General features: G+C 40.0%; 1 protein-coding gene across 2 annotated transcripts; it reads right to left on the bottom strand.

Moving 5' to 3' along the window:
• Window positions 1-827: 827 nt before the first annotated feature.
• sf3b3 (splicing factor 3b, subunit 3) lies at window positions 828-25,692 on the bottom strand. Of its 2 annotated transcripts, none has more exons than XM_054620294.1 (27): window positions 25,534-25,692; window positions 24,720-24,860; window positions 23,739-23,894; window positions 23,294-23,464; window positions 22,869-23,041; window positions 21,623-21,764; window positions 20,956-21,068; window positions 20,220-20,357; window positions 19,983-20,086; window positions 19,601-19,766; window positions 19,378-19,473; window positions 18,681-18,753; window positions 17,691-17,842; window positions 17,147-17,302; window positions 16,416-16,571; window positions 15,633-15,776; window positions 14,804-14,926; window positions 14,468-14,622; window positions 13,731-13,905; window positions 12,639-12,844; window positions 11,394-11,550; window positions 9,145-9,270; window positions 6,103-6,315; window positions 5,865-5,963; window positions 2,933-3,076; window positions 2,389-2,493; window positions 828-2,252 (listed from the first exon to the last, which is right to left on the bottom strand). In XM_054620294.1, the coding sequence occupies exons 2-27, from the start codon at window positions 24,787-24,789 to the stop codon at window positions 2,112-2,114; spliced, it is 3,654 nt and encodes a 1,217-aa protein (XP_054476269.1). In that variant the 5' UTR covers window positions 24,790-24,860; window positions 25,534-25,692; the 3' UTR covers window positions 828-2,111. The 2 variants fall into 2 exon arrangements, with proteins under 2 accessions (XP_054476269.1, XP_054476270.1); XM_054620295.1 differs by lacking the exon at window positions 25,534-25,692 and adding an exon at window positions 25,306-25,448.

Raw genomic sequence — 25,692 nt, 5'->3', positions numbered from 1 at the left:
CTCTCATGAGATGGGAGGACTTTGTGTTTGAAGAGTATTTCATTATCCTGGGACAAATCATTACTTTCTTTTCAATTCCCACTCTGAAATGGACATAAATAGTTGTCTTTTCCACGCCACCAAATGTGGGAAATTCCTTGCTCTGAGTTAGATCAGCCACTCTCATGGTTAGTTTAGCTTAGCATAAGGTAATGTTTGTCTGAAGGTGAATTAATAGCATAGTCATATCCATTGTACACTTCTAATATAAAATATTTGGCGAGAAAGTGATGAGGCACATTTCCCAAATTATTCAACTATTCTTTCAATAAAAAAGTGGTGAAAAGTTGGGGGCAAAGAATCAGTAAAGTTCTCGGTTCTCATCGAACGACACTTGAGATCCCATCGTCTGCGATCTACTTGAAACCCAACCCTTTTATTTTTCATTATAACCTATTACTCAAAAGTACACATCCCAACTTGACCTGATTGGCGAAACTCCCTGAAGCGCCTGTCCACTTCAGCACATTTAAACTGTTGAGCCTGTATTTAACAGATTTACCACCTGAATTTGAGGTGGAGTTTGGTGTTTTCAGCCAGTTAGTGCACAAATGACATGGTCATTCTGCCTATAAAGACAACAATCAAGTCCATCAAATTTAAGCAATTTAACCTGTAACCCAAAGAAGATAAAAACTGTCCCAATGCTGACACCATGCCAAATCCCAAAACTTAATATTGAACCTCTAATGTGTTCATTTGATTTAGACAAATGCAGTCATGGATCCTTTGGCTAAGTGGTGGTTCTCCTCACACACAGTGGCAGGAAATGACACAAACACATGGTATTATAACGCACAAAGAAACAACTTTATTTACAAAAACAGACCACTGCCCCCATCCCACAAACCCCTAAATTCAGTGACTACTCAGGAATGCTATGTCTGTGCCTGTGGCTGAGGTTGGGAATTTACAGGACAGAGAAGAACAACACCCAGTGCAAACCTTCAGTGTTCTTCCACCCACTTATTTAGTCTGAGTTCAGCAGTCGTCTAATGCCACAGTATGGCAACACTTGTTGAACTGGGCCGCCTGTTTTAGAAGTGGGACAGACGTTGGCTCCTGTTTGGTTCCCAGTTGCAAGTAAGCAATATGCTTTAAAGAGCCTGGAGCCAACATTTTAGACAGGTCGGACAACAGCCAAGAACGATTTAATAATACCATCTCCGTCTGTGGTATATGCATCATAACATAATTCTAATCAATACAGAATGAAAAAAAAAAAAATTATACCATACAAAAACACATTTGTTTAATTTAGCCAAGATCAAAGATGGAGGACACAAACTGAAATACCACCTTCTTGCTAAATAACAGACACTAAAAATATTCTCAGCATTCAATGGTCTCCTGTCAAGTCAGTGTGACATCAATCGCTACAGATTGTGTCAATAACCACGTTTTGCTGCTTGGCATGAGCTAAAAAGCTTTAAAATAAAAAGTATTCACACAGATGCGCCTTTAGGGTATGTACTCTTGAGGGTGCAGATGAAAGTGCGACAGTTGCTCATCGCGCAATCGGGAGCGTGTGAATGCAGATCATGACGGCTGTGTCTGAGAACACTGTTCACGCAGCTGTTCTTGTGAGTGGACGCAATTGTGGTAACACAATTTAGCAACATTAAGAGAATTAAGTTGGACGTCACTTTCTGCCTTGTTTCCATGTTGTCGCTGCATGTGTGTGTTTCTTACAACAGCGCAGGGGAGTTGTGAAAGAACTCTAAGGATCTCTGTAATCAAGTCAGCAAGTATGCAATTGGAGGGATGGTGTTACAGCTATGTGGGTTTATGTTTGCGCCCTTTCTGGCTTGATTGCAAGTATTTCGCGGCAAAGAAGAAGAGGTGAATGTGACTTGCATCGTTACTGAGCGATGTGCGGTAATTACAAGCATGTGACATCATGTTGTACGTTTCCATGTAATTGAGTGTACACAGTCAACAATCTATAAATGTCCGTCAATATGTGTCCTGAACAGAGGGCACGCTGTGGCATAGAAGGATTTGTGTGTTTGTGTTTGCAATGGTCCTAATGAGTGCATCTCGGTCCACACCTGCTGCACGAAGGTGTACTATTAGAAGGCGTAACGAGTGCGAATGTCCTCCAGTTTCTTAGAGACCTCGGGCGGCGTTCTGTCCAGCTCTTCTGCCACACTTTTCTGCTTGTGAGGGTCCATACTGTTGAACTGCTCACATAGATCTCCGTCAATCACATTCTGGAGAGAAATACCAAGACGACAAAAAAATGACTCAGGGCATATTGGTTTCTCGTAGTCCATGATGCCGAAATGCACATCTGAAGGAGACATGACATCTTTAAAAAAACAAAAAACATGTAAAAACGATACCAACCTTGACTGGGAAGTAGTAGGATCTAAAGCTGAGATGGTCTCTGCCACACAGAGGAGGAAACTCAGAGCGCATATGCATCTCTAAATGCTGGAAGAAGTCATGGTCCTGGACAAAAAGACAAAGAAGAACGGGAAACATGAGAAAAGGAAAAATAGGGTGGCCAGAAAAAAATGGCTAAAAAACTTGCATGAGGAAAAAAAAGTATGAGTATTTATTTGCAACTCAACTTTGCAACTGCCTATTTCCTTTCAAATGATAAGTTATCTAGGATCTTTCTTTGGACTGAATCCTGTTATATGTGCACAAAAGGCTTTTATTCCGATCTATTTGCTGGACAGTGCTGTGGAAAATACAGTAAATCACAAGCTCCTTAAATTAAGAGAACCAGTTTTAATTGTCAATTGTTATCATTTCCAAATTTGGACACGCTTAACTTTTTTCTCTCTCTAAATTATGATAAATTACATTTATAATGTAATAAATCAGGAAGTGTGGCACGGATGTTAGCCTCTTATGACACGATGTGCGTCTGTCAGAGTTATACCTCATGTGATGTGAATGGGACCAGTATGCCGATGCCTCCAGACAGAGTGGTGTAGACCATGGACTCCGAACCTCCAGGGATCAGAGTGGTTTTCTGGAGGGATAACACTGTCTCACCAACATGGTAGTTCACTATCACCTCAGCCTGGAGAGAAAATGAGGGGGAAAGAATTTCAGCCATGTGTTTTTGCCGTCTGGTAGAACTCAACCATATGATCACTTTAGCCAGAGACACAAACAGATCAGAAAGAAGTACCTTATCGCAGACATGTCGGTATCGGCTAATATAATGTCTGATTTGTACAGATATGTACATATATTTTGACGGAATCTAATATAGGAAGGGCTGCTTGAGTAATTCAGTTTCATCACATAGTTTCTAAAGCAGAGTGCGAGTGAAGAGTGTAACAATCACTTTTTTTAATGGATAAAACTATTTACCAGCACAAAACATGACATTGCAAAGATGCAAGACACCTAGCTCTGAACAGACATATTACAAACAACTATTTCATGTACTTCTGTGCTAGATTTAAATCATGTTTAGACATAGATGCTCATTTTTTGTTTTTATTCATATGAAGCACACTGAATTGTCTCTTTGTATGAAATGTGCTATTTAAATAAATTACATAAATACATCTGTATTTGTTTATCACATTGTGCTTTTGCGTCTAAAGGCTGCTTGAAAGCAGCTGGGATAAGGAGTTGGGCTCTGGTTTGATTTTCCCAGAGCATACTTATCCCCCTCCCGTCTCCTGACATCTGGGTGATGCCCCTCAATTGGAATGCGCATTAACGTGTTTTCTTATCTATGCCATGTTTTTGCTCTTCTCCCAACTTCCCTTGGTAAGAGTTTGATTGACAATTCATCAAATGCCACATGTTTTTTGGAAAGTGCGTTCCCATTTCCAATTCGTTTTCAAGGACGGCTTCTCAGATGGTTCTGTGCAACAAAACATGTGGCAGGTCAGGTTAGAGAAAGCCTCTGGACTTCCTGTCAGTGACTACAACTGGTAGATTCTATCTGTCCACATTCTTATTAAGACATAAGAAATTAGGTCATATTAAATCACGTCAGCTATGTCATTGAAGCAATTTCATGTCCCAAGATCATCCGTCCTGACAGGCTGTATGTGCAAATAAGGTACACGAACTCGGTGCCAAGCTCACAAAGAAGACATACGTTGTCATCTTCTGCTTAGAGGAAATTGGTCCAGATGGTCAGATCTAATCCAATAACCATCAAAAACCTGCTTTGTCAATAATTAGAGATAATGATCAGGATGTACCCAGGATACATAGGCAGCATTCGGGAGCAATAAAACCTCAATTCTAGTCAGAATAAACCGCATACAGCACATATATATATATATATATATATATATAACGCTGATGCCATGAGACCAAAAAAGCACACCACTCAAGAAAGACACAACTGGGGCAGAAGTGAGCAGAACTCTGCCTGCCTTTGGTGGGAAAACAACTAGAGCATGACTGACTTTTGGGGCCGATGCCCATATTGGGGAGTAAAATTTTTTTGATATATCGATACGAGCCAACACATACACCCCCTGATGATGAAACTTACATCACATGAACCTAGGCAGATGAGGAAAACAATACTTTTGCTTAAAGTCAACAGCCATGCACTTTGAGGTTGTAGTTAGGCACAGTGTCTCAGCTAGTGCTGGTCACAATCTGCAGCTTCAAGCCACTCTCCATCATGTTGACAGTAAATGGAGGCCCATCTTTGCCGCTGTGGGGGGATTCTAACTCAGTGGAGATGTCTCCACTGACGAATAAAGGCTTAGCATGGACTCAAAAGATCTTTTTGTTTCTAAAGCGTTGAGGAGCGGAGGGAAAGTAAGTTAGCAAAGGCCTCGGGGGAAGAGAAGGCCTCCCTAGGAGACAGTTTTTAACTACATGACCAAAATCACCCTCACACACTAAATTACTTTTAGGGTTAAAACAGTCCGTACTTTCATCTTGCTCAAAGGACCGCTTTGTCTCCCTAACTTTGATCTTTTGAAATACATTAATCAAATAAAAGTGGAATGCATATAATCTAATGCAAGACAGCATTTAGCCAATCCATGTATGGATAATTAAGTTCCTCCAGGCTCACCCACATTTAAATGTAGACATGGTACATTTCCAAACTTAAATTAAATTCTCAATCAATGTGCACAGAGGCAAAAATAGCTGCCAAACACTGTGTCACAAAGACAACTGGAACCAACTCATAATGTCTAAATTTGAGGGACTTTCCCAGTCAATCTGCTACCTAAACAGTTTTGACCAGCATTTAAATGTGGGATGAGTTATTCTGTGTGTGTGTTTCTACAATCTATGAGAGGGTGTGTGTGTGCATGTTTACACGCTTGCAGTTGTGAGTAGGTTAAACTTGTGGTTGACAATGTTATGCAGTTTGTGTATGTGCATGTGTGCTGTGTCTCTGTGTATTGGTGGTCGGAGGTCAAAACAGCAGAGGAGGCAGATTGGTAGACAGGCCTGACATTTTGGCAGTAGCAGGAGCCGACCTGAATTGTTCAAACTTGTGCGGCTTGGGCTCAACAAAAAACACAAAACTCAAAGCCTGAAGTGAGCGTTTCAACATCAAAACTAACTCTCTACATTCCTGTCCAACACTAAAATGCTGAGGAATAGTCTGGTCAGACTAAAAAATGCACACATAAAAGTTCAACTGTGCTATAAAGACTGGCCTAGTTTCATGCTTTATTGGCTTTTCTGTGAAGCATTGTGCTTGTTTGTCATAAATGCAAACTAACAGAAAGATTACAAAAAATGTATGGTAATTTATCTTTTTCAGGCACTAACCCTAAGTGCTGGCCTACAAACAGGCCTGAACCTGGGCAAAGCTTGTGAAGTCTGCCTTACTGGGAGGATGGTTTAGAGAATAATTGTTTTACCTTCTGTGATGCTCCATTAAGGAGGCCTCTGTCCCATAGAGCTTTGTTTCCTGTGGGGTCTTCATCCACATCATCGCTGGTGTTGGGGGGTAGACGCACCTGAGAAAATGAAATCGAAAATGAAGACATGCATGTGTGTCATATACTATATAGTAAATTCCAGTGTGCTCTTTCTCTGCAATTCAATAGAAGTCAGAAGAATTTACACGCCTACGAGTCTCCCCGTCCCCAAACTTACAATGCTGATGTTCCCAAACTTGTCAGCAGAAGCCATGGTGTCGTAATCAAGCAGACAGGCTGTGGTCACCCAGCGGGGATACGTGTCGTCAGCAAAGATGATGAGCTGGTTCTCGTTGCGTCTGTAACGGACCCAGAACAGGCTCTCCTGAACGTCAGTCACGATCACACGCTGGCCGATGGTGTGGATGCTAGTCACCAGGTTGGGAACGTGCTAAACAGGAGAGCAATAAAGCACACCCAATAAAGCACACTCAAACGGAACAACACACGTACTTTTTAAACATATATAATCACAAAAATAAATTCAAGGACTTTCAAGCCATTTTTCAAGCATGTTTTTTCATTTTCAAGGACTTCACTCAAAGCAAATATTTCATTTCATAATTTCTTATCTTTTGGGAGGACATATCCAATAAGGGAGAAACCAACCAGGTAAGAAAAACAAGAATTTACAAGTACAATCCATGTACATCTCCCAACAATCTGGGTCCACATTGGTCCAACTGCAGCAAAGCCTGTTCTTTTCCCCAAATAGGCTATGAAACGTCTATTAAACAGCACATTTTCACCATCGGCTGTTAATTTGCATTACCACACTCTGCAATTGGCCAAATTGTGTACACACTAGGGGTGGGTGGTATGACCTCAAATTTATATCACAGTATTAGTGTATTGCTGAGCCCCCCCATCTCTAAGCAATAAAGAATATTACGGAAAAACCTCCACATATTCACTGTTCTTTTCCTTTCTTTGCTACCACCAAACTGGGAATTAATTTACACAAAAATAAAGTACATATATGAAGAAACCGAAAGCGGATATATCCTTTCACATCTTAACCCACATGAAGAGCTTGAAACTATAAATAAAAAACGGAAAATCTGTTGAGGGCTGGCAGTAGCTGTGCTGGAGCAGCAATGTTTTCTGCGTTGACACCACATGCGTGCGAGCTGCAGCGGTTTAGCGTCGGTTTAGCGTTCTATCCTTAATTTTGTATTTTAGACAGACAACACCATAGTAAAGACAGAAACATGGGAGCAGATAAACACTGAATGTTGCTGGTCAGTGTTGTGCTTTTATTAATGGACGCTTCGTCTCGCCATGGTCTAATGTTACGGTTGTCAGAGTGGAGACGAGCTCATCCACACAAAGAATAAAGCAGACATCCTCTGTTTGGCGCTCATGGTCAAAAAAAATAATAATGTAAAAAAAACATTGTTAATATAAAAATGAGCAATGCTAGTCAATCAAACAACAGTGGTAGAGTTGTAATAAAGTTGTCATAGAGATATTAAAGAAAGCGCTGGGAGCACTTTTTCTATGAAACGCTCCCCAGCACACTTTGTCCTGCCAGACAGAGAGGCTTTGTGAGCAGGTTGAGAACAGTGAGTTGTCACACTGTTACTTGGAAAGATACTCTGGCTGAAGGTTGTTATTTATTAGTAGAAAAGGAAACACTTTCACAGACGGATCCTAATCTTATAATTTCTGTCCTTATAAAGACAGTGCGCCTTTACTGTTTTTAATTTTAAATTGACATGCTTTAGAATTATATCTAATCCACAAAAGGAAGAGCAGGAGACTCATTATTAAATTAAACAAACTCATTTAAATCAGTGCCGTCATGCACGGTCCGATAGAAATTACTTTGCAAGAGGGAAAAGCCAGCATTCCTCTCTATTGAAATCCATCAACAAATGAATGTAATTTACCCACAGGCTGTGGATCAATGGCTTATTTTGTTTCTAAAAAGGAAAACATAATACAGCTTTAATCCTATATACTTATTTTTTTAATCAAATTAGCCATTAATGTCCCAGTGAAATGGAAGTTAAGAGTATCTTTGGCTTCTGTACTGTGATGTGTGCTACAGTGAAACTGAATATTTGGATTCATTTAAACCAAATTATTTCCATTTTATTGGACCGCTTAAATTGGAGAGATACAGAGGACACACACATCTCCCTTGTCACTGAAAGTTGCAGATTGATGGCTGTATGTTATATAATAATAATTGGTAGGTACTAGCTTGTGCAAGCACAGTTCATTTTTTGTTTTTCAAGAAAAGATGATGGTATAAAAATAAGGAGACATTGATTTTTTTGCATATATAGTTATATACATCAAACGCTCTTAATCATCATAATATGCATTTACTTGGATGTGCTGAACTATGAACCCCACTTGATCATAAATCGCAGGTGTGTGGCCGATTGTTTATGATTAGCATAGGTAATGTCCCCTCACACTTTATAAGGGCAGGTATGGGGCCGTGTGCAAATACTCTAGAATACGCCCAAGTACTGGACGGATAAGAAAAAAAGGCTGTAAAAAAGAACAACTTCACGGAACATTTTTCAGAGCCTCAGTACTGGTGTTAGAAATCAAAAAGAATTTAAGAGCAGTATGTTGGTCATTAAGAAGTTGATTGCACTCATTACCGTACAAGGGTTTTATCCTCTTAATTGGGTTCAGTGTATTTCATTAGCCCACAAATGTAATAATCCAATTATTATACTTACTCTAAAACATATAATCATCTAAATTGGTCATATGATATTCTAGGGTTTTATCACTTCCTGCACAAGGCCAAATGTGACTGTCTAACATATTCATATTACATTACATTACAGTCATTTAGCAGACGCTTTTATCCAAAGCGACTTACAGGAAGTGTATTCAACATAGGTATTCAAGAGAACTACTAGTCACCAGAAGTCATAAGTGCATCTCCTTTCTTAAACAAGCATCTTAAAGCATAAACCAGAGCAAAAGTATAGTGCAGAGGCAAATTACTACGAAAACAATAATTGCAACAGACTAATACGAATACAATAAGTGCTACAAACTACTACGAATAGGATAAGTGCAGTAAACGAATACGAATTCAATAAGTGCAGCGAACTGATACGAATACAATAAGTGCTACGAGGAAGGCTCAGGGTAGTACTATATGTATAGTACTCATATCAACAGTCAACAGAACACAAATAGCTCCATTAGGTGCATAGATAAATGCGTTGTTGGGGCTGTGTCTTACCTTGTTTTCACACTTGCGGAGCAGCTTCTTTTTGCCTAGGTCGTAGATTCTCAGCAGTTTTCCAACTCCAACCAGGACTCGTCCCTGGAACGGCGCAATGGCCAAAGGCACGTCCTCTACTGGGGTCTGCCAATCAAAACACAAAGAATCAATAACCTGCGTTTAATAAGAATATTTAAGGCATTTTGGTTGAGATGCATCTGGTTTGTTTAAACAGAAACATATTACTTAAGGAGTAGAAGAGCATCTTTTTGAAGAAGGATCCTACTTCTCACTAAACACCATAGAAGATAATTCCTCCTTCGGTCATAACTGTTCTTCTAGAAGGGGTGAAGAGTGGCCAGGGGTCGTTGCAGTAGTTGTTAAAAGAACAAACAGTATGTATAAATTTGAATAACAGAGAAACGGCTGTACCACCCTTCACTGGTATTGCTGTACCTTTAAGAATCACCATGAATTTCAGCAAATCCAGCTGTTTATGTTTAATGGCATGATTTATGGGTATCAAAAAAATTATTACTTTCCGCATTTTGTTTTTTATTTTGTATTTCTCAAACAAGATTACAGTGGTCACAAGTTTGAATTGATCTGGAAAATCACTAAGAGTGTTTTGTTACTAGCCTGCTCCTAAAATGTTTCTAATGATCAGTGGGGATGTGGTCTAATTGAGCAGAGAAGCCCATTAAAGTAGGTTCTGTCTTTCACTGCCCCTTACAAAAAGACACCTCAGTTTGATGCTGGGATCATCTTTCATCCCCAGGAGATCAATTTAGCCGTCAACATGCTTTTTCAAATATCACAACAATTAGAGAATCTTGCATTCTTTTCAATGTTATTACAAACAATTGTCTTGTTGTTCAAATGAAATAAATAGCATTACAACAATTGAAGTAAACCTTATCACTGAGATCAGGGCTTTCTTTTTTTACCGTATGGGCCAATCACAATGCATTATCAAACTATAGATCAGTTTCCCCCAAAAAATTCTGGGGACCCATTTCACATTAGGCCATGAGAAGAGCGAATTTGTGCGTAAATGAACATCCCTGACCATTTTTACTTCCAATTCCGCATCACCTCATATGTTAAATAGGTAAACCAGCCATGTTATAAAAGAGTCTGCAATATTTGGCAAACCCAAACAAATTTCAGATATTGGTCTGTAATCATAAATGTGTTTTCATATAGTGTGTGCCAAGTATGTCAACTTGGGTAGGAATAATCTGTCTTCTATTTGGGCCTGCATATGCATTTTTATGTGGATCAGCTCAAAAAAGTGTGTTTAGACCAGACGGACTCATCTAAATGATCTGATCTGGTTAAGTGGTTGGGAAATTCCTCTAGGTGAAAGAAGTGGCAGACACCACTGCAATACAACACTCATGACTCACTTCCCCTGTTAATCCACATCAGGTAACAAAGGCTGCTGGGCTGAATTACCCTGATGGCCTCCATCCTGTGGAGTATATTGGAAGTTGCCCGGAGAGAACATCTGTTTCAAACTTTAGTTGAGGCTGTCTTGCCCGTTGCACTTTGACAACCCTTCTCTCTTGTCAGACCTACATCTTATTTTTAAACTTGCATAAAAATTAAAAAAAAGAGCAGTATTTCACCAGACAGAAACACACCCTGCCCCCACTTCTCCAAAAGAATAATTTATATACAGGTGTCTGACCCCAGTAACATGTCAGTCACATTGGATACATTTCATTTTCACTCCCTCGTACTGTACATTTTTTATCTAAATCACATAACTGTCACTTAAACTTAAAACAGGCTTCGCAATCACAACCCTGCAGATTTATAGGTTCTGGATCTGCAGTTCCAGTGCCACCTGCACCATCTATCAGCAAGCTAAATAATAGTAGCAGTGGGTTGGCCCGGTAAAATGTGTAAGCATGCTGATGTTACCACCTACAGGCAAAGCTGTCACAGAAGCGCAACAGCCATTGGCTCACTATTTGTGTGCTTACAACCGCACAAATAATATTTTTTTCAAGATATGGACGGAAAAGGATTTATGGCACGTATCGCTTGACTGGAGAAGTTTTGTTACGACTTGGTACTGGGCTGTTTTGGTCAATACAGATACCCAGACCTAGTTCAGTAGTAGCTTTGTGAGTAAGTTGCAATCTAGTTCCTCCAGGTGCTTTGCATGTTAAAATAAATATACAAGAAAAAACCTGCAAACAAGCAATCAGCAACATCATTTATAATTTCCTTTAGATTCAGTTAAGTGTCAAACCCACTTTGTGCACAAACTCCAGTTTCTCGCCTCCACTGACGAGCCGATAGGTGTAGATAAAGCCGCCGCTCACTGATCTGGGGTTGAGAATCATGTCTCTGGCAACGCCCACCAGAACATACCAATCATCTCCTGTGTTGGGGAAACGACACACAGCAACGCTGAAAAATATCAAACATGGGAAAAGGGAAAGACGTATATGTGAGTTATATGCTTTTGGAAGAATTTAGAAGTTTGGAAATTAAGAATTAATGATAAAAAATGTCCTACACAGAAATGAAACCATTGAAACAGTTCCTCAGAACATGGACACCACTTAAAATGATGCATTTGAGGCCGCTACAGGGTATGAAAAAATACATACTACAGTGATATCTATGCAAGTTACTTGCCAACAACAAAAGAATTGACCACAAAGAGACTACAATATGTCTTGCGTAAAAAGAAGGGTCTAATGAAATATACACAGCAGTTGTGATTTGTGAGCATGTTGAGAAAATATATACTAAAAATGTAATCTATGCTACATAAAATATTAACATATACACATAAGTGTATATGTTATACATATTAATTCAATATATACATATATTGCATTGAGCTAAAAAGCGGCAAATGCACATTTATGTTGCTGGCATGAGACAATGTAAAAAAATTCATGTCATGATTATCCTGGCCACTATAATGTAATCAAAGATATTACCCCGATAATCAAAAGATGCTCAAAACTCCTAAAATAGCACCAAATATCAGCTATCACTTTATCTTACATTTTGTTAAAAAACAAGTATTTTTGTTGTATGGGACACACTTCTTTTTGTAGAGTACATCAGGTTTTTTTAAACTAACAAAAACAATCTAAAATAAGGTAATTTGTTTTTTCTTAAAAAAACTGAAAACTCCAGCCAATAACAGCGGGCAGACGGGTCAGGGCTGTATCATAATGTAGCGACTAAGTTAAATTACTGTCTGTTTTTCAGTGCAGGCAAAGCATTTAAAATATAGCTTTCCTGTAGACGCATGCTGGATTGACAGCAGCTTTATCACGCTGCAATCTTTCCACAACAGATAATAACTCATGTCTCTAGGTCCTGTGGGTGCACATGTGTCTATGTCAGGTTTACGTAAACCCTATACTCTACATTATGTCACTGAGCCTTGTATTTCTCCTTTTTGCTATCCATCTGTCTGTTCATCATTTTCTCATCTGAATGCAATAATTCATGTACAGGAAATTGAACCTGCTCACCTGAAAGCAGCTTCGTTCTGTTCCAGCTGCACCTGGTCCAGTGTTGTACCCTGTATGGGGTTGACGAGACGCACCAGTGAGGCCCACTGGCCGGCTCCGGCTTTGGGTGCACCAAAAATGGCTTCTGGGAGATTCTCATTGAGGAAGGCAGCGGCCATCTCAGCAGCCAGTTCTCTTTCATCTTCACCAGCAGCCTCCACCATCTCCTACCGAAGGCAACAGCAATAAAGAACCAAGCAGGTCAGCTGAAAGGTAGCACAGCATTTTGACCAGCTTGGGCCATCATCTCCCTCATACCAGGTGACTGACACGTTCAGTGGGACATATCGAACAAAATCCCACCGCCCAACTTTTACTTTGAGAGGTTATTAACTTTGTGAATTTCTGTTTAGGGTTTTTAATCAACATAAAATATCAGACTTTTCACCTGGTTCCACCTCAGTGTAGGGAACATCCATGGAAAAATAATAAAACTTGTAATAAATTCAACTATGACAATATCTTAACTGATAAACCACTTTCAGTAACTGCTCTCACGACCCATAGGGCACTAAATGTTCAGACTCTGTTCACAACTCAAGATAGGACTACGGGTGACCCTTGACACTCAAAACCTTTCAGAATCCTATTTCCTGAGGATCAAAGAGACTTTGACTTGATATTCTTGTCCTAGTCATAGTAATCCTTGTATTCATATATATTTTTTTTAAATTTACTTCAGCGTAACTAATTTACTTCAGTTTATTCACAATTTGATTCTTAACCGTTTTGTGTTTAGTTGTTTGTCACACAAAACTCATCTTACCTACTAACTCACTATAAATATTTAATGTCCTTTTACATTATTTATGGATGTTAACCAAATCTCAAAATTTAAACTGAGTTTATTAAAGTTATGTCAACTCAGCCTGCTGATTATAGTGGACCATTCTTTAAAAAAGGACAAGAAAGGTAGAGCAAAGTGTCGGTTTCAAATTGTTTCTTTTTAAGCTTTTTACTTGAAAAATAATAATAGGTCTAACCAACAGACAAACTCTCTGGTCAACTAATAGGATCATTACATCATCATTTCATTGAGATGGCCCTTCATACCTCAGCCATTTGTTGCTTTCTCTGGGCTTTGGTTGCCTCAGTGTAGGCATTGTGGTCAGTCTCGATCAAAATGAGGTTGTTGGTCTCCGGGTGGATTACAAACTTCCTGGGAGTGTACTGCAGAGGAAAGGCCACCTGGTTGAAGACGGCTCCTAATTTCTCCAAAGCCAAAATTCTGCCGACAGATAAAGAAAAAACGATGAGAATGATGTTAACTTGAGGGGAACAGCCGAGCTCCGAAGTAGGATCTATGCCTCTCTTGTCAACGCAACTTTTTCTAAATGGCACCTTTAATACAATCATGCAGCCCAAAGCGCTTCATCGAGCAAGATTAAAACAGCATAGACAAACAAGAGTGTTGCAATAGTCGAGCCTAAAGGTTATAAAAACATGCATTAGAATTTCTGTGTCAGCCTGAGAGGGAAATGAAATGTTTCTGACATGATAAAATGACATTTTGGTTACATTGTGTATTCATCTGCCATGTCCTACCACACATTTAATTCACAAGGTAATCTAGGGTTTTTGTTGACTGTTAGATCACCATCCCAACACTTGATTGGGGTGTAGTACATTATCAGGAAATGTGGCGTGTTCTTTATATACCTGAAGTTCTTATCATTTACTTTGGTGTGATACATGGCGAAGGGTGGAAGACTTTTTGTGCCATTCTCAAACATTTCAGAAATTTCGAATTGAATTAGTTTATGCAAACATGTTGCAGTGTGCATCCATACCTCAGTGTGTTGGTGGAAATGGCCACTATGCCTTCAGGGCACTGCTCCGAGGCAAAGCCAGAGGCGTACTCCAGAGTCTCATATGACAGAGGGGTCAGGTGGAAGCGAGACTGGTACGAGTAGCTGAGCCAGGAGCGACTTGACATTGCCAGCACCTGTCAGCGAGAGGGGACAGACAGTTTCTGATTCAATACATGATCAACTGAAGATTCCTTCCTTAGTCTGATCGGCAGCCAAAAGAGTTTTCATTTAATTCTCGTAAGAGAGCAAACTGAGTAATAATTTTGATATCATGTTGGATGTGTATTGATGCAAATAAATGTGTGAGTAACATACAGCTTCCTGTCCCTGCATCCGGACTCTGAAGAGTTTGACAGGTCGTGATCCCAGATAGCGTGTTCTGGTGTCTGACAGGTCACCAGTTACTGGGTCCAGCACAGTCCTCAGCAGCACACCATTCTGAGAGAGGGGATCAAACACACACATTTTACTGGATGACATGATCTAGAATCTTTATCCAAGTAGATTATCACATTAGCCCTCTAGAATGATAATGATGTTTTTTCTACATTTCTAACAGTCTGAGATTAATCCCAAAACTCAAGACTTCTGCTCTGGTTTGTTGGTAATTGTTTGGTAGAAGTTGAGGATAGATATCATACGTTGTTGCAGATATCTTAAATACAATAATATGTGATTCAGATCAATTACTTACTCAAATTGTGATATAATCGAAATATTATGTATAGAATATAATTGATAAGTGTACATTGTTAAAATACTTTTCAACCATGCATTCATTACATTTAGCTACTTAAACTGCTCAAACAAACTTGCACCCTTTTCACTTATTTTAACCATTTAGCTGCAAAGTTTCAGACACTTGCACATGGTGTTCAGGTTTTTTTTTAGCTGAATATGTCTGTGGATTTTTTTTTTGCATACATATATATTTCAAATTAGCGTCTACATCTATGTGACCAAGCGTGGTTGTGTTATGTACAGCTTTACTATTACTTCATGAAATGTGCAAAACATGTAATATTTTTCCCCCCACCAAAACAGCCAATTTAGTGCAGATATGATATGTATTACTTGTACTTTTACAGGGTTGTTCTTTAAAAATTACATTTCTGGAATCAGTTGGGTGAAGGAGAATGAATACCTGAAGCCCTATGTTGAGGTAGAGGAAGCCAATGGTTCCCTTTTCTCCAAGTTCATCCTGTTTCTCAACCCCTCCCATCTCAACAATACACAGACTCTCTGGCTGGGCTGGCAGGGCCTGCATACTCAACGGCTGTAGGCAGTCCTGTACATGATAAAGAATCAGAGGGTTAATGCTATTTCAACATACAGAAGGCTGGAAACGTAAAGAACAGTCTAATCAAAGTGTATACACATGAATATGTAGATACAAGATGTTCTCCTTTATTACAATAAGTGGTATAGACATTTGAATTTAACCATTTACTTTTTTGTTCATCAAAGGCAGATTGAAGCTTTTGGGAACAATTAATTTGCAAATGTTGGCACTGATTTCACCTGATTAACTAGAAAAGTTGTATCGAAGCACCAACAGAAACTTCCGTTGAAGATTTGCATGCACCACTTTTTCATTTAATGTTAAGTTGCATCTCACAAGGCAGTTTGCAAAATAATTGCATCATACAGTTCTAAAATAATGACACCCAAAGCCATGGTATCGGGACATAGGTAGTCCAATCAGTTCATTCCTATTAACCACCACCTCACTAGCAAGACTGGCTAACTAAATCTAGGGCAATTATACAAATACAACAGTGCTTCTCTCGAGTCACAATCATAGTCCAACATTTTGGATTTGTTAAGTCTAACACGGAACATGTTGTGGTAATGTGTCAAGGTGCTGAATGTTTGTAAATTAAATAGACCCATCAGCACATAAACAAAGTAGTATTTCTGGTCATACCAAAGGGTCCAGGGAGATGATTCGGACAGTGTTGTCAACCAGTCCCACGGCCAGGAATCGTGAGCGCTGCTCACCAGGTGGAACGTTAGCGAGGCTCATACAAACCACGTCTGCAGACATCTCTTTCCGCTCTGTGTACTCATTGAGCTGACCGGACTAGAGAGGAAGGAAACAAAGAGAGAAACAGTGTTAATACACAGAGTCAGCTCAGTTCTTTCCTGTGTTTATTATGGTAGCAGAGAACAATTTAGTTTGTCTTTAACTTTTGTAAAGCTGGGAAGTATGGCCAAAATCTTATATCCTGATAAGGTCATCTTATAACTCCGTTACAATATACATCACAATACAGCATGTTTTCTGGTAATTCAATAAATACAGAGTTAATATGAAATAACTACAGGGTTAAGCCTGTTTTTGTTTATTCCTGTGTGAATGACATACTTGTCAAATGAAAAGTAAAGAGCATTTCCTGTGACATGTCTGTCACTAAATGCTGTCAATTACATTGTCGATAACATTTTGTTCACTGGTATCAAAAAAGACAACTGTATCTGTTAGAAAAATAAATAATAAAATGATTGAAAATTGGGTTTTTTGCATCAGTTGTTGCGCTACAAAGTTGCTGTTGCAGATCGACCCTAAAATCCCTTTGAGATTCCATAAAGATCTGCGACGTGTTAGGAACCTGCAGTAGCGTGAAATGAAATGTGTAAAAAAAACTACTCTCTTACCGGGTCCATCTCAAAGTACACCAGCTCCCCTCCAGTGAGTGCGATAACAACCTGCCGCTGGTTCACAGCGCATCGTACAATGGTCTTTTTGCCAGGAGTCTTCCACTCATTCACACGCTTGTCCGCTCGGATGTGGCGAATTCCGTCTGGGTACACCTGTATAGAGAATCGGGGAGGGAAATCGAAGAAATAAGATGGGAAGACAATAAGTAATAGGATGGTATGATTGTTGATATTACTTGTTTATTTACTATTTTCTTATTCAACACAGACATGAATATTTATGGGTTGAAATCATTTTTTTACAGGATATTACAAATGACTATACATCATAAAACTATGCATAGAGATACGCTTGATTTAAAACAAACTGTTTGAAACGGACCGACGGACAGACAAGCGGAAGGATACTTTATTAAACCACTCGGGAAATTTCCTAATTTGTGACATAATAATAAAATCAAATGGTCAAGGCTGTTTGTATGCAACTGTTGTCCAGTATCATCACAAGTGTGAATGAAGATGATGTTTAAGGCACACCCACCTGCACCAGCGCGTCTTCACCGAGCAGTGAGCAGGAGAGAGTAGGCGTCGTTCCCAGAAATCCAGAATCTGTCACTTCCTCTACAGTCTCTCCAATGGACAGAACCAGAGTTGCGTTCACGAAAGATACGATGATGTAGGCATCAAACTCATCTAATGGAAAAAAGAATAGAGGCGAACACAGAAAAAAAAGTACTGATGAGAAAATAGTGCAGATGGAGCTAAATATGATGAACAATTGACAGAAAAAGATCTGGGTGAGCAGAGATATGCCTCTTTTCCACTGCATGGTTCGGCTGAAAATCATAGCAATGCCACATGTAACGGGTGTGACAGTTTTTAACGCCTATGTGTTGTATTGCAGAGATATCTAGAGAAATGAGCAGTCACTGATGAGTTGCTGTAGAATCCAGTCGGCTCTCTAGCCAACATGAAAAGTAGAGCTGCCCTGAGGGTTTGTAAATCACGTTGAAAGTACAGCATCCTAGTTTGATAGTTTGTTGGATTCAGATCAAAAGGGCAGAAATTATTCATTTTCATTTCGTCCTGCCTGCCACCTGCCAGCTTTCTGAGATGGACCCTACGTAAGCAGTTGTAGAATCTCAACCAGTGCAAACCGAGGGGGCCCAATCCCGGGGAACTGCCCCAACTGCCTGCCTGATCAGCAAGCTTTTCGTAGCTGCTGTTACACAGGTTGGACCCAGAGCTGCTGCAGACAATAGCTCGCTGTGACTTCCGGCACTGGCTGAATTAAATTTGCTATAGAAAACACATTTTCTGTGCCACTATTAGCTATTCAGCAAAGCGCATCTTTAGTGCAGCTAATGACAAAGAAAAACTGCACCGAAAACATTAAAAATGGCATCGATGTATGGTTTTGATGTGGATGTTTTCTTGCAAATATAATCTGGATAAAACTGAGCAAAGCAAGCTGTAAATTTGGTTTTATAGACATTGGAAAAAAAGGTGTATGAAACAGGAAACTTGTTACCTTCCACATGTCTGCGTACTGTCCACACAGCGTTAGGGTTACCGGGAAGCTCAGACACAGCCATCTCTGATACCTGATAGAGACGGATAGGGAAGGAAGTAGAGAAGGAGGAGACAAAAAAGGCAGCAAAAATAATTTAATGTTAATCATCTATTCAAGGAGTGCAGTTAATGGCAGTGTGTGCTCCATGGTGGCTCTGTCAGCTTGATGGAATAGCAGCTGGGGGCGGGGCTTAGCGAAGAGTGCATTAAGCATTGTTGTTTTGATAGGCTCACAACATTTATAGTGTGTTTATGTGTAAATGTGTTGCGCACAGAACATTCAACTGGAGAAACACACCCCTGCTGCAGGGCTTTGCGTTTACCCGCAGGTTGGATCGGCACTCATCAAATCAACATGTAAACAAATACAGAACCAGTAATGCCGACCAACCAGCAAACAAACATTGATTGTTTGTTGCTATGTTTGTAAACAGCGAGTAATGAGCGTATACGATGCGTGATATAAAAAACCCACATTCTGTTTTTGCTGAAATCAGTACGATTGACATAATCTTCAGCTTTTATTCAGAGAAGAGACATGAACAAACTCATCACTTTTCAGCAAACAGTGTGTTGTGTGTTTGTGTGTGTCCTGGCCTGGCCTGGCCTGGCCTGCCTGCATACATGTTACATGTTGTGATGGCAAATGTGTGTACCTCCAGTCCATGTCTAAGGACCCTCAGAGTAGACCGGGGTCCTCGACCACAGGCAACGTACAACTGTGGTGTATCTTCATTGGCCAAATCCGCAATCTGTTAAAAACAGGAAGAGAGTACAAAATGAGCCAGCAAGAAAACTTAAATACACCTCATTACTGCTCCCAGATATTTGGGAGGCCCAACTGTATGGGCACAAGTGCGTGCAAACAAACACACTGACCTGACAGGACATGATGGGCGATAAGTTCTCCTGTTCGTCCACCAGCACAAGGTTCTTGAGGGGGCGGGGCTGGAAAAAGAAGGTGTCTCCCTCTTCCAACGGCATTGCAGAGGAAAACTCAGGCTCCTCATCATCGTCACCCAAGTGAGCGATCTGGTAAAGGTAACTAAAGACCAAAAAACAACAACAGATAGAACATGAGAGAAGAAAAGGGATACAGAAAACAAGAAAAAGACAAATGCACAGGAATTCTGAGAATATTTTTACACCTATCTGAAGGTTTTCAAGTCCAACAAAATGGTTGAAAGCTGTATTCTTTCAAAAGTAATACTACTTAACAAGAAGAGGGAAGAAGGAGGATTTTTGCTGACAAAAGACTTACTGGTTTCCAAATTCTGAACACACAAACAAGAAGCCAGTCTTCAGGACACACATGGCTGTTGCTACAGGGATCGTGTCAAAGTATTTCAGCCTGATTTCTGTGACCTGAGAAACAACACAGACACATTTTAAATATACATTTTTGTGCCAAAACATTAAGAAAATAAATAAATCCAAAAGTGGAAAACGTTAACAGTAAACAAGAGGGCCATCCATAACATCCCTCATCTTTGCTCACCATTTCTTCATCGGTCTCCAGGGTAACCTTAAAGATGTCTCCCTGCTCCGTTTGGGCCAGGAAGAAGAACATGGACTTGGTCTTGTGGGTGGCTGAGCAGACAAATATCATTCCACGCTCTGGGTCATCCAGGTCATTCTGCAGAATGGAATAGATGAGGAAGAGGACGGGAGAATGGTTTGATAAAAATAAATGTGCATACGGAGACAAAAAGTGACCTGACACAGACGCACATAAAAATAGTTGAATTGTAACAGAGCTTCTAGAGCAGTACCGAAGTCTTTTTTTTTTTTTTTTACAGGCCTGGCCTCCTACATTGTCTTTCAATTATAGGGGAAACAATGCTCTGGCTTGTTCTCATTACTTTAAATCAAGTACAGGATGCAGCAACAGTGCCTTTGCAAGATATTCTTGTGAGATATGAGGCCACTGGCAGACTTGTACCAGCGGTCCATTTTTAACTAGTCTGACTAGTACAGTCTCAAAAGCTTCCAAATAAACAGTAAGAAACATCCTTCCATTTGAAATAATAGTACTGGATTACAACATTACTACTTTTTAAATTATAGTTTAAATCTACAGTCAAGAGAAGGTTCTTATTTTGTTGCCATTGTCGTAGCAAGCTATAGCAAAAGACACTTAGAAAGCAAGTGCAGGAAGTGTTTGTTAAAGCTGACTGAGTGTAACAAGTATAGGGCTTTGTTTTTCATGATGTATTTCTGTATTGAAAACTCACCCTGCGTCGCGGGATGGGACAGCGAATGTCAGGCTGGTCTCCAAAATTCTTGTAAGTGATGTAGTTTTCGGAGCAGATCAGTACTCCACTGGGCCCATCCGAACCACCAGGAACTACACAGAGAGGAGCAATTATTGGGATGCGTTTCTTTGTAATCAAAATCAAAATACATGCAATCCAAAAGCAGTATGGACTTTAGATTTCTAATAAAAGGTTTCCACTTACTACTTGAACCTGGATTTCAAAATGTGTTTCACTGTGTTGGTAAACTTGTGCCAAGATCAGAGGTGCTTAATCTTTCTCCATTGTTAATCAGAGAAGAGACATGACAATCTCATCATATCATCAACACTTTGATACCAGTAAGAACTTTTGTAATTTAAGAGGCCTGCCTGTCTGTGTCTCTCTCTCTGTGTGTGTGTGTGTGTGTGTGTGTGTGTGTGTGTGTGTGTGTGTGTGTGTGTGTGTGTGTGTGTGTTTGTGTGTTTGTTCCTAAAGCCATGCCTGTACAACAGGCTCTTCTTGGCTCCACTCCTGACAATCTCCAACCATGAGATAGCTATGTGCATGCCAGTTTTCACTACTGACAACTCCCAAAGCGACCGATAACTGATGAAACCTTTTTTTCATCCTTGTAGCGTACAACCACATGTGCCCAGATGCTTACCAGTGATGAGGAAATTTCCGTGCTCTTCCAGAGCCTCGCTGTACTTGCGGACCACGTGATTTAAGCCGAGGTCCAGCTCGTAAAAGGTGAGCGTCTGTTGCGTGTTGGCGGCGGCTTCTCCCGTCGGGTCATTGTCAGCTTCCTGGAAAGAACAAATATCAACATACAGGATCAGAGGTTTTCAAAATGAGTCCAATATTATGCACAGTCAGGGTTAATCACTCTTTTCTAGAGATCATTTGAGGAATTTCGCAGGACATTCTAAGTGACATACACTAATATACCTGTATTAACCATTGCTGCCACAAATATTAGCCTACAGTTTTCCCTACTGACAACTCTAGACTGAAGGTAATATCAAGTGGAGTCTTTAACAAGGCCAATCATACCCACTGCGAGCCAATGTTAGCCAGATAAAAGTTCAACATTTCATGTCATGCTCCATTTTACCTACACAATGCAGCATTGTGTTTAAAGAGTAAAAAGAGTTCCATTGGGCAGTATTAAGGGCTCCCATTCACTGTTGTTCAACTCTCAACAATGCTCAGCATACATTTGAAAACATTGCTCCTAGCCAGAGTTGAATCACAAACCAGACATTAGCTAGCAATCACTTAAACTCCAGCAACTGAACCACACATGCTTAGCAATTTAACATCATTCAAACGTTTAAACAAAAAGTTGTGAGGAAAGCAACCCTGAGTGTGCTGCTATGTGACCTGACATGGGATTGTGTTCACAACATTTCCCCAATATTACCGGAGCAGCCTTTTCAAAATACTTGTCTAAAAACGACCATTTGAACGTAAATATGATCCTGAACATAAGTCAGAGCTTTCAACCGGCAATGTCATCTGTTTCCGCGGAGTTCATTCTCAACTAAAGGCAAACAGGACAATGTTGAAATCATTTTCCAAGACATTTTACTTTTACTCTCGGTTTCTATGCGTTTTCAATGATTGGAAAAACTGTTTTTCAGGACAAGCTGGAACCTTGCCCACAGTATAACGTAGACAGTATCGGAATGGTGGCACCTTTGAGTTCATTGAACAATAACCAAAGGGTTAAAAAATGCTTATATCATCAGCGATAATTGTTACCAATGGTGTGCTGTGCTGAGATCAGAGGTTAAATCTTTCTCCAGTACAGTCAGAGAAGAGACATGACATCTCATCACATCTACAACACAAGCCGGTGTGCTTCATCTTAAAAGGCATAATAACCTTGACTTTCTTCATGTCCTTACCTCATAATCCATCTCGAGGCAGGCAAACATGGGATTTTCAAAGCCGACATCGACTCCTACCACATGGTAGACCAGTGTGTTTGCTTTATGTGCTTCCAGTGGAGAGGAGATGGTCAGCCTTGCAGCTGCATCTCTGTTCAGAATATAAACCAGCTTCTGCTTCTCTATGGCTCCTAGACAGGGCAAGGAAAAAAGGCTTAATTTCATTTAATTTAAGGTAATGCAGTATAAATATGGATTGTACTGCACTACATATAATTGACTAATGTATGTGTGCACCAGATGTCGCAGTAAAAAATACTGACACATTTTACATTTTACTGTGTTCTAGAGGTATACTAACCTCATCTGTGTGATATGAAAATGATATTTTCTTTTTTGGGGTAAACTGTTGGATTCATGCAAACATTGATATTACTTCATACCGATCATAACAGCTCTGCCTTTTGGGTCAACAGCGAGGAACTGTCCGGGGACGATGCGCCGGCAGCCACTCTTTCCAAAAGTTTCCTGGTGGATCTTCTCAAACATGTTTTTTGATGGATGATATTCCAGGATGACAATCCGACCACTGTCGCTTCCAACAACAATGTAGTCTACAAACAAAAAAATTGTACATGAGTGAGAGAACTATGTTTTTTTTTGTCTTGCACTTTATCAAACTATCAATCATTTCTACGAGGTTATTGAAATACAGTTGAACCTAGGATCTCAGGGAAGAGGGAAATCTCTCCCAATCAGTAGTGGAACGAAAAACCAGTGGCCAGCTCTGCACATACAAACTATTTCATAAAAATCTATCTAAGTGAAAGAATGATGTCTTTACCTACATAATCTGCGTCTGTATTACATGCATCCTTGGCTACATACCTTTGGTTCCTCCAGTGAGTCTGAAGGCCATCAGGGACCGAACGATGCCAAACACCTCCACTGTGAGCAGAGTGTGCACCTTTCCCGTGTTGGCATCTGGCCGCAATAATTCCAAGATCTTTCCCCTGGAAACAACGATCTCCTGCATTTTGGTACCTACCAATACACAAACATCTGTTTTTAGCATTCAGCATGGGTCACGTGTTAGCCATCAACAGAAAATAAACCACGCATAGCTTTTCTCTCACATAAGTGGTTCAAACACAGGAATTTAAATTTCACACAATTCCTCACAAAAATCTGATCACCTTTCACAGAAATAAAATTGCAGCCAGTACGTATTTCTAAGAGATATACATTGTTATACCTAATAGTACACTTATCAGCATTTAATCTAGCAAATATTAATAGGGTGACAACAAAAAGTGAGTAAACCATTTTCTATATGACTTTCTGCAGTTCTGTACTAATCAAATTCCAGAGGTGTTGCTTACTCTTTACTGACCACTAAAAATGTAAGGCATGTGCACCTGATAAACAAACAACACAAAAGCGTGCAGTCGAAAAAAATAAAATAATAATAATTGCGACCTAAAATGATGGGCATAGAGAATAAATACAGAATACTGCTTAGGCCAATTATTATTATGGACAGAAGGAGAATTAACCAAGAACCCTTTCATAAAATGCAAACAGACTGGTTAGAAGAAAGGTCAACTTTACATTGCTTATTATAACACAACAAGCAACTTTTTCCACAGGCTATGTGTGCTCAAGGACCCACTTATGGGGAAAAGAAAAGCCAGGTAAAATTATTGTGCCAGCAACCCTATCCTGAGTTACAGTCGTCCCCACAAAGCACTCTGTGGTCCAAACCCACACTGTAGCTCTTAAAAAAAAAAAATGACAAAAGAGGTGTATAAATGGTAAGAAAGACTAATGATAACCCAACCAGACAGGAAAAGAAGGCAGCTATCTCACCTGAGAAGTTTCCATGGATGGCATGAGTGATGCCCGTGGCACGCTGAAGGGTGATGTTGTACAGAAACATGGCTCCCTTTCTGTGGCTTCCCCACAAGGTTCTTCAGGGGCTGCAAACAGAGCAATAAGCCCAGCTCAAAACTGTAGAGAAATAAGTACATGGGGAAAAGATAAAGAGTTTTCTGATTGAATAGTATTATCTCATGCTTTGAACTGTTTATTTCCCATGACCAGTCTTTTAAATGTTTTCGTACTTAGCAGTGTGTTGAATTTTTTTAGAGGGATATTCAAACTGAACTAAGCTGCACTGTTGAGGAAGTAACGCAGGCGTTGTGGTAGAAACAGTAAATGTTACCTTCCAACAACAAATTAACTCAAGAAATATAGCTCTCATGCATAAGAAGAGGGTCAGCATGCTTGCTGGACACACCGACTGAACTTGTGGTAGTTTACATGCCAATACCGGACGAGCGGTGCTAATGTTAGCTTAGCAGACAAAAGACGAACTTGACGCTTAGCCAGTCTGAATAACAAGTTAGTTTGCAAACGTGGCTCCTTTGTTGCAAAGCCAATGCATCAACGTTACCCATCTTTAGCCCTGAGAGTTCACGTTGGTCCAAACTGTGCAGAGTTAGCCTACACACTTCACTTATTGTATTTAACGGAGTGAGAGCCCATTCATAGAAAGCGCCACTTTTGCCTGACGCGGTCCCCCATCTTCGTGCTATAATGCTTAACACCGTGAACACTTCACATGCATATACCGTCTATTTGATTACTAACAAGCTGCAGAGTTGCACAATACAATATTTACCGGCGTGTAAGATAAGATGCTTCTGATTTCAGATGGATATGGTTTCATTTACACAAACAATCTCCATGAAACTCTTGAGACCGACGATGAGCCGCCGTTTGTGGGTCCTTCGTCAGCCAAAACGCCGTCATGCGAGGTGGCCCACGCGGTGCCTGACAG

The sequence above is a fragment of the Anoplopoma fimbria genome, chromosome 19 (genome assembly GCF_027596085.1).
Source record: "Anoplopoma fimbria isolate UVic2021 breed Golden Eagle Sablefish chromosome 19, Afim_UVic_2022, whole genome shotgun sequence".
NCBI lineage: Eukaryota > Metazoa > Chordata > Actinopteri > Perciformes > Anoplopomatidae > Anoplopoma > Anoplopoma fimbria.
Note: the sequence above shows the minus strand (reverse complement) of the source record. Positions and strands in the feature narration are given on the sequence as shown.